A 10,075-nucleotide genomic window follows, 5' to 3' on the forward strand; every position below is an offset into this window, starting at 1 on the left:
TTTATCAGTCAAAGTTGTAATCTGATCAAAAGGCAACAAGATCTGTGAGGTGATATCTTTTATTGGATCAACTTTTGTTGGTGAGAGAGACAAGCTTTTGAGCTTACACAGAGCTCTTCAGGTCTGGGAAAGGTTCTCAGGGTGTCCTAGCTAAGTACAAGGTTGAACAGATTGTTTAGCATAAGTATTTAGTACATATTTCTCTCCTTGCTCTTCATCAGAAGCAAGCTTTGCCCAGACCAGGACCCACCAACTCAAAGTAGTATCAGACCCTGCCAGAACAAAAGATGCAAAACTTGCAGACCTATCTCCACTGTTATGATGACAAACACCCCCTCCCCACAACGCATCTTTCTAGATACATGGGTCCTACGCATACCCATCAAAACATGTGGCATACCTTATCCAGTGCACTAAATGCCCCAATAACAACTAGATGGGTGAAATGAGACAACCACCCTTGAATGAACTCACACAGAAAAATTATGAAAGACAAAAACATCTTATCACCTGGGGTTGAACACTTTTCACAAAATGATCACTCCATAGCTGACCTCTCAGTCCTCATCCTCAAAGGAAACCTGCACAACACTTGCAAAAAAGTGAGCCTGGGAGCTTAAATTCATAACTTTGCTAGACACTCAAAAAACATTAAGTGAATAGATACACTGGATTTATAGCTTATTACAACAATCTGTAGCCCACCAAAACTCCTTCCCCACACCTTTCCCACCCTCTTTCTCCCCCTGTGACTGGAGAGGTGTTAACAGGCTACTTCAGCTTGAATGGTCCCTTGAAATATGTGTTAACGTCTTATGTTAAACAATCTGTTTCCACCTTGCATTGAGCTGTGACACATAGAGAACCTTTTCGGATGTAAAGAAGAGCTCTGTGTAAGCTCAAAGCTTGTCTCTCTCTCTAAGAGAAATTGATGCAAGAGGATATCACCTTTTCCCTCTATGGGGTGCTGGCTCCAATACCAGCCTTTCTATATGGTTTTTCTGGCACCATCCTATAGGGTTTAATAGAGGGAATCTGATCCCTGCTCTAGAATCCCATAGGATATTTCAAAAACTCATAGAGACACACAGGGGTTTTATCCCAACATCTATGAACTCCTTCCCCAATCCATTTTGAGACCAATCAATTTATAGCATTTTTCTAAAACTAATGAAGATAATCTGCATTTCACATGCAAAGCCTAATTAGCCCATGGCTGGTCTAGCCATGCAAAGAGCCAGGAAAATAGGTATCTCCTTTAATGCTGTTTCTGCAGAATGTTCTGGATCCAGGGAATGAAGGTGGAGAGTCTTGTAAACGCGCTTGGCTCACACAAATGCTTGTCAACGTATGAAGCGATGCCCTGGGCCACTCCCTCACATACCAAGGGGCCACCAGAATCACCCTGGGATTAAGAATAACCACAATTACATCTTGCATATCTGTAGCATGACTGTTCATCTGCAGATCTGATTGCACCAGAGTAGGGGAGGTTTCAATATTTGGCACTAGTAGGGTTAGGCAGAGTTTGGTAGAGTTGAATTTGGGTTGGGTAGAATTGGGTAGGGTTTGAATTGGGTGGATGTGGGTAGGGATGAGTTTGGGTAGAGTTTAGTAGAACAGGGTAGAGCTGGATAGGACAGTGGTTAAATTTAGTAGAGATTGGGTAGTATTGGGAAGAGTTGGAGTTGGGGACAGTTGTGCAGGACAGGTTAAGTTTGTTAGAGTTGGGTAGGATTGTGTTGGGTGGAGTTTGAGGAAGGGTTGGGTACAGTTGTGCTGGGTGTTTGAGTTTTGGATAGTGTTGGGTTGGACTGTGTTGGGTGGGGTTTGAATTTGGGGTAGGGTTGGAAGGGTTGTGTTGGAGGCAGTTGAGTTTGGGGTGGAGTTGGTAGGTTTGTGTTGGGGGGGTTCAGTTTGAGATAGTGTTGCATAGGGTGGGGTTTGAGTTTGGGGTAGGGTTGTTTGGGAAAGGGATTGAATTTGGGGTAGTGTTGTGTTGGGGGTTCAGTTTGTAGAACAGTTGGGAAGGATTTTGTTGGGGAGGGGGGTTGAGTTTGAGGTAGAGTTGAATTGGGTTGTAGTGGCCGGGGTTTGAAATGAAAGAACATCAATAGCCGTGTGTAATAAAAGATCTTTGCCAAGCTAGTAGGAGCTGTGCTGAGCTGGTCTCACTATCGCTTCACCCTCTGGGCCAACCTGATGTCTGCATCAACACTCCATCTCCTGAGTGGGGCTAGGTTAGTAGAGGATCACTGTGAAATTAGATATTTAGCCCTGGAAAACACCTCCCCATTCCCTCCCAGCAGTGACCTCCTGGAACCAAGGAGCCTCCAGGTCAGCAGGATACTTACCCGATAAGGTAATTTCCCCAGGCCGGGCTTCCCCACACACAGCATTGCTGAGGGGTTGTATCTATGGTTCCACTGACACATGTTGTCAGTCATGACCTCGAGGCCCACCTCATGGAGGGTATCAGTTCTTGAGTTCCTGCCAGTCCAACCCCATCCAGCCACTCTGCACATGGATCCTGGCCTCACCCTGGACTTGGCATTTGGCAGGGGGATGAGACGCACCCAGTTATTCAGCTTTGCGTTGTATGACAGCTGCCATGGAAGTGAGGGAAAACAGGGAACCAGATCAGCCCAGGGAGTGGAGCTGAAAGGGACCAACACGTCCCAACAGAGGAAAATAGAGATGTGTCTAGTGCGTTCATGTGAAGTCACTGGGGGCGGGGTGATGGGAAGTGGATGATACCTGCAGGAGCATGATGTCATTGTTAAGGGTCTTCTTGTCATATTGCTGGTGGGGGATCTGGTGGTGCACAGGGATATTCTGTTGGCTCCATTCCTGTTCACTAATGTTATGGGCTCCCAACTTGACAGTGATCTTGCTGTAGAAGTCAAGAGCAATACATGGGGCGTTAGGGGCAGGAGTGTACATGAGGTGACGGATGGGCACATGTGGGTCTCACTCATGAACAGTGATATGGAGGGGACAGGGCAGCCTGGGGCTCTCAGGCCAAGATCTTGGACTCATCTGCCAGCGTGCAAAGTGTATATATATACACACCACTGTATACATTGCCCACTGCGATCTGGCCCCGGGCTGGGGACTGGCTGGCGCAGAAGGCTAGGAAATGGCACAAGGGGCCTTTCCCCTCAAGAGGGTTCCTGCCCAGTGGCAATGTGGTCCTAGCCTGTGTCTGCACCAGCCCCTCGTGCGGTTCCCCTGAGCTGCTTCACTCCTCGTTGTCCCCGCAGCACCTCGCTCTCAGCTCCTGTCCAGGCCAGTGACCCCACCCCAGCTAGATCCAGACAGTGGGGTCTATGCCCAGCTCCCCCCATCCCGGAGCCCTGCAGAGCTGTCCTGGGGCTGTGAGCCCCTCCCTGCCCTGATCTGGGCACTGGGCCAGGCCCCAGCTTGATTTACCCAGGGCGGGATCTGGCCATGGTTTGCAGAGGCCCCTAGAGACACTGCAACGGCCCCTGAGCAGATCAGACCACTGGGCTCTGCTCTCCCAGCCTGTCACACTAACTGCTCCTTCCCTGCAACCTACGACAGCGCCAGAGCTCCCGGCTCCCCCATCACCCGCTAACCCCGACCTGCCCCGACATCCCCAGCACAGAGGCGCTTACTCTCCCTGGCAGTGAGCGGCCGTCAGCACGAAGTTTGTCTTCACCAGGAATCCGCCACATTTTTTTTTAACCTGCCCATCTTGTATTTCCAGATAGGCCATGTAGCGTCTGGAGTGGGGCTTGGCTTCCCAGCCCCCGATGATCTCACCTGTGGGGAGACCAGGTTCATATAAAAAACCCATCATCTCCCTGTGCCGGGCTGGGATCAAGTTCCCCATCCCGAAGGGGAGTCCCCACAACCTCAACCCCCCCCCCTTGGGGGATCCCTGTGCCTGGAACCCTGCCCCCTGCTCCGCTCTCCCTCACAGACACCCCATGGGGCCGGAAGGTAAATCTGAAGTTTATCTCTCGCTGGGTGGGGAATCGGTACCAAACACACTGGGAGTTGGTCAGTAATCGCACTGCCTTGAGGTAATGGCATTAGCGATCAAGGTCACCCCAGATGAGGCCAGACAGCCCCCAGAAGGAAACTGAAAGGTCTCCTGTGGATGCTTCTCCTTCTCCATTAGTCCACAGTGACCAACCAGGGCTGGTCCAAGACTGACCTGCCAGACATTTGGTCCAATGGAAAACTGTAGGTTTTACTAATAGTATTTGTTCTCAGAAAGCCTCGTCTCAAACCTGTCTGAATTATTATGGTGCAACTGATTCTTTCTCTCCAGCTGTGGGTAATATTTAGGTGAGAACTTTCAGGTTTTGGTCATTGTAAAAGAAACACTTTTGATGGTTTTTCCCATGGAAAAATAAAAAACGTTTTGTGATCAGCTCTGAAGAAGTCTCCACCCAGGTGGGTGGGTTGTTTGGAATATCCCACCTTTAACACACTGCTGTTAGTTACATTAGGGTGGCACCTAGGCTGAGATCCAGGCCCCCATTATACCAGGTGCTGTGCAGATCCCAGCCAAGATCAAGACCCCCTTGTGCCGGGCTTTGCACAGACCCCCAATCCCTGCCCCAAACAGTGTCCAGTTCAGACAGACACATGCATAATCTTTTCATTGTACAGATGGGGAAACTGAGGACCAGTGAGATTATTTCTAGACCTACCAAGGGATTTGGGTGCTCGGTTCCTATCAGCACTGCATGAAAATCCCAGACCCAGGGAACAGCCCAAGGTCCCCACAGGGAGCCTGGCCTGAGCTGGAAACAGGTCCCAAATTTCTTGGGTTCCAGGCCTGTGCCTTAGCCCCATAGCCGGGCTCCCTGTCTGGGACATGGATTGGCAGTGGGGTCCCAAAGGAGCCTGGGGGTGGGAATAGGCCACCCAACCTCTTGGGCTGCTCTGAGAGCCCCATCCACACTCAGGAGAGGCTGAAGGGTTCACTATAGCCCCTTGGCCCCAGCAGGATTGCGGGGAGACCCTCACAGCTGCTCACAGATCCCCCTGCTGGGTCAAGGTCCTGCTCCGCACAGGCCCCAACCCCCTTCCCCCCAGCAATCACCAGCCTAGGCCCCGGGGATCAGGAGAAAGGCTGCAGGGAACAGGATCAGGATCAAGAGCTGCATCATCAGAGCCATCCAGGCAGGGCACGGAGCCTCTGCCTGAGCCCTGGGGGGTATATGGACCAGGCAGAGGGAGGAGAGGGCAGGACCTGGCAACCACAGGGACACGTACGCTGTTGCCCGGAAACCCCTACCTGGGATGGGCCAGGGGCTGGGGAAGTGGCTGGGGAAGTGGCTAACACTGCTCAGCCCTACCACTGGTGTAAGAAATGCTCTGGGGCTTCTCTGCACCTAGATACCCAGCCCCAGAGATTTCAAGGCCAGGAGGGATAATTGTGACCTTCCAAGTTGGCCCGCTGGATACTCCAGAGCCAGAACCCACCCAGCCACTCCACCACGGCCCCAAATCAGTTGTTCTCCTGGTTCCATGTTTAATGTTTGCATATTAGTCTTAGCCAGACCTTTGCTGACTCCAGCTCCCAGCCATTGGGTCTTGTCCTGCCTTAGCCAGTGAGGCTGAAGAGCCCCCTGCTCTCAGAAACCCCCACCCCATGGAGGTTCCTACATACGGGGGATGAGTCCCCTCTTCGCCTCCAATACCCTCTGGAAATCACTCTCCTTGGAGCTCTCCGCACGACTCAGGGTCTCCAAATCTTGGCTTGTTCTTATAGCGCTTTCCAATTTGCCAACATCCTGCTGGAGGTGTGGACACCAGAACTGGACACAGTTTCCAGTTGTGGTGTCTCACCAAGGCCATATCCAGAACTGACCCCACCTTCCCTGGCTTACACACCCAAAGGCTGCAGGGAACAGGATCAGGATCAAGAGCTGCATCATCAGAGCCATCCAGGCAGGGCACGGAGCCTCTGCCTGAGCCCTGGGGGGTATATGGACCAGGCAGAGGGAGGAGAGGGCAGGACCTGGCAACCACAGGGACACGTACGCTGTTGCCCGGAAACCCCTACCTGGGATGGGCCAGGGGCTGGGGAAGCCTGGCTGGGGAAGTGGCTAACACTGCTCAGCCCTACCACTGGTGTAAGAAATGCTCTGGGGCTTCTCTGCACCTAGATACCCAGCCCCAGAGATTTCAAGGCCAGGAGGGATAATTGTGACCTTCCAAGTTGGCCCGCTGGATACTCCAGAGCCAGAACCCACCCAGCCACTCCACCACGGCCCCAAATCAGTTGTTCTCCTGGTTCCATGTTTAATGTTTGCATATTAGTCTTAGCCAGACCTTTGCTGACTCCAGCTCCCAGCCATTGGGTCTTGTCCTGCCTTAGCCAGTGAGGCTGAAGAGCCCCCTGCTCTCAGAAACCCCCACCCCATGGAGGTTCCTACATACGGGGGATGAGTCCCCTCTTCGCCTCCAATACCCTCTGGAAATCACTCTCCTTGGAGCTCTCCGCACGACTCAGGGTCTCCAAATCTTGGCTTGTTCTTATAGCGCTTTCCAATTTGCCAACATCCTGCTGGAGGTGTGGACACCAGAACTGGACACAGTTTCCAGTTGTGGTGTCTCACCAAGGCCATATCCAGAACTGACCCCACCTTCCCTGGCTTACACACCCAAAGATGGTGTTCAGCATCTACTTATCTAGAGCATTGCACCAGGAGCTCATATTGGCTGGTTTTCAAGGTTTAACCCAACCCCCAACAATAGCATTGGCCTATCTTTTCCCTAGGCGCTGGACCCTCTGGTTTCAGATGAATGGTTTCATCTCCGAGATGCCTCTGACAGTCTTGGCCTTAAGACAATCACCCCCAAACCCAGAGTTAGCCTGTGTGAACCCCAGAGGACAGCCTTGGGAGATAAAAGGAAGAATAGATCCGCTGGGGTTTAGTTGACAGGCCCCTGCCTCTGTCAGTGATGTGGAAAGTTCATGCTTTGGAAAGCCACATGGTAACAGCTATGCAATGTCTGGAACCCAGCACAACTGGGCTTCCTGTTTTCAATTTTTGATACCTGAGTTGCTGGAAGCCTTTCACCTCTAGGGGCCGTGGGCTCTGATATGGCCCGAAGGCAGGGGACTGGCTGGCTCAGGAGGTGAGGAATGAGACACGGGGTCTTTAGCCTTGAGGGCAGCTTGCTGCTGCTGTCACTGTTCCAAAGGATTATTTTTACCTTTCCCCAGCTCTTCCTTACATGGGCTGTTGGTGACACTGATCGGTATCAGTGCTGTGTGAGACTATATGACACAATCCCCTGTGACAGTCTCTACCCCTGTTTTCACCCCTTTACAGGACGGTGATAAATTTCATAGAAACTATGCCTCATGAAAAAAAGCTAATGTACTCAATGCTTTTTTTGCCTCTGTTTTCACTAACAAGGTCAGCTCCCAGACTGCTGCGCTGGGCATCACAAAATGGGGAAGAGATGGCCAGCCCTCTGTGGAGATAGAGGTGGTTAGGGACTATTTAGAAAAGCTGGACGTGCACAAGTCCATGGGGCCGGACGAGTTGCATCCGAGAGTGCTGAAGGAATTGGCGGCTGTGATTGCAGAGCCATTGGCCATTATCTTTGAAAACTCGTGGCGAACCGGGGAAGTCCCGGATGACTGGAAACAGGCTAATGTAGTGCCAATCTTTAAAACAGAGAAGAAGGAGGATCCTGGGAACTACAGGCCACTCAGCCTCACCTCAGTCCCCGGAAAAATCATGGAGCAGGTCCTCAAAGAATCAATCCTGAAGCACTTGCATGAGAGGAAAGTGATCAGGAACAGCCAGCATGGATTCACCAAGGGAAGGTCATGCCTGACTAATCTAATCGCCTTTTATGATGAGATTACTGGTTCTGTGGATGAAGGGAAAGCAGTGGATGTATTGTTTCTTGACTTTAGCAAAGCTTTTGACACGGTCTCCCACAGTATTCTTGTCAGCAAGTTAAGGAAGTATGGGCTGGATGAATGCACTATAAGGTGGGTAGAAAGCTGGCTAGATTGTCGGGCTCAACGGGTAGTGATCAATGGCTCCATGTCTAGTTGGCAGCCGGTATCAAGTGGAGTGCCCCAAGGGTCGGTCCTGGGGCCGGTTTTGTTCAATATCTTCATAAATGATCTGGAGGATGGTGTGGATTGCACTCTCAGCAAATTTGCGGATGATACTAAACTGGGAGGAGTGGTAGATACGCTGGAGGGGAGGGATAGGATACAGAAGGACCTAGACAAATTGGAGGATTGGGCCAAAAGAAATCTGATGAGGTTCAATAAGGATAAGTGCAGGGTCCTGCACTTAGGACGGAAGAACCCAATGCACAGCTACAGACTAGGGACCGAATGGCTAGGCAGCAGTTCTGTGGAAAAGGACCTAGGGGTGACAGTGGACGAGAAGCTGGATATGAGTCAGCAGTGTGCCCTTGTTGCCAAGAAGGCCAATGGCATTTTGGGATGTATAAGTAGGGGCATAGCGAGCAGATCGTGGGACGTGATCGTTCCCCTCTATTCGACATTGGTGAGGCCTCATCTGGAGTACTGTGTCCAGTTTTGGGCCCCACACTTCAAGAAGGATGTGGATAAATTGGAGAGAGTCCAGCGAAGGGCAACAAAAATGATTAGGGGACTGGAACACATGAGTTATGAGGAGAGGCTGAGGGAGCTGGGATTGTTTAGCCTGCAGAAGAGAAGAATGAGGGGGGATTTGATAGCTGCTTTCAACTACCTGAAAGGGGGTTCCAAAGAGGATAGCTCTAGACTGTTCTCAATGGTAGCAGATGACAGAACGAGGAGTAATGGTCTCAAGTTGCAGTGGGGGAGGTTTAGATTGGATATTAGGAAAAACTTTTTCACTAAGAGGGTGCTGAAACACTGGAATGCGTTACCTAAGGAGGTAGAATCATAGAATCATAGAATATCAGGGTTGGAAGGGACCCCAGAAGGTCATCTAGTCCAACCCCCTGCTCGAAGCAGGACCAATTCCCAGTTAAATCATCCCAGCCAGGGTTTTGTCAAGCCTGACCTTAAAAACCTCTAAGGAAGGAGATTCTACCACCTCCCTAGGTAACGCATTCCAGTGTTTCACCACCCTCTTAGTGAAAAAGTTTTTCCTAATATCCAATCTAAACCTCCCCCACTGCAACTTGAGACCATTACTCCTCATTCTGTCATCTGCTACCATGGTAGAATCTCCTTCCTTAGAGGTTTTTAAGGTTTTTAAGGTTTTTAAGGTCAGGCTTGACAAAGCCCTGGCTGGGATGATTTAACTGGGAATTGGTCCTGCTTCGAGCAGGGGGTTGGACTAGATGACCTTCTGGGGTCCCTTCCAACCCTGATATTCTATGATTCGATGAGATCTCTCATGTTTCTGCAATCATGCTGGCTGAATTGCCTTTAATCAGGATCCCTTTCCCAGTACAATGTTGCTTCCTTTGTACTTCTGGTGTTGTGAATGACGTGGGTAGAGAGAAAGGGAGACATCATTTGGGGCGTCTGCTCCCCCTTCTTCTAGTTCTTTCTCTTCTTCGAAAATCATCTCCAGCTGAGGTTCAGGAGACTGAAAGTCTGTGCGGCCAAGAACCCAAGGTGTGTCTTTGACAAGATGTAAATTTTTCACCCATGTCCTCTTTCCTACCCAAAAATGGCCACTTAACTAGGTGATGGTCCATTTGAATACACTGACACCTGGCTGAGTTGTCGGTTGGCGTTTTGTCTCTAGGGAACTGTTTTGTGGATGCTCCCCAGACTTGGAACATGTTGTAGTAACACCATACAGTAGAAACTTATAACTTTACACACCACACATATTTTACCAGGACAATAATGATTAGCAAATTATGAGTTTTTAGATGATACCTCACAAGGCACGCGTAGTATAAAATGTATCATAGTCTGGTAAAAGGGGTGAACATAGGCCCCTCGATCCCACTCTCTGAGCCCCATCTTTAAGACCCTGCCATTGAACTTAAAGCCTCAGGGCCCCCGATCCCAGTCGTACTCACCAGCCCAAGTCCCGGAGGGCAGGAGAAAGGCCATGGGGAGCAGGAGAAAGATCTGTATCTGCAT

At 50.6% G+C, this 10,075-nt stretch overlaps 1 protein-coding gene across 1 annotated transcript; it reads right to left on the reverse strand.

The window, feature by feature from the left end:
- Positions 1-1,258: 1,258 nt before the first annotated feature.
- Positions 1,259-10,075, reverse strand: LOC140896766 (granzyme H). The gene is made up of 5 exons (XM_073308807.1): positions 10,012-10,075; positions 3,639-3,786; positions 2,758-2,893; positions 2,355-2,606; positions 1,259-1,405 (listed from the first exon to the last, which is right to left on the reverse strand). The coding sequence occupies exons 1-5, from the start codon at positions 10,073-10,075 to the stop codon at positions 1,259-1,261; spliced, it is 747 nt and encodes a 248-aa protein (XP_073164908.1).

The sequence above is a fragment of the Lepidochelys kempii genome, chromosome 13, assembly GCF_965140285.1.
Source record: "Lepidochelys kempii isolate rLepKem1 chromosome 13, rLepKem1.hap1, whole genome shotgun sequence".
In the NCBI taxonomy this organism is placed as follows: domain Eukaryota; kingdom Metazoa; phylum Chordata; order Testudines; family Cheloniidae; genus Lepidochelys; species Lepidochelys kempii.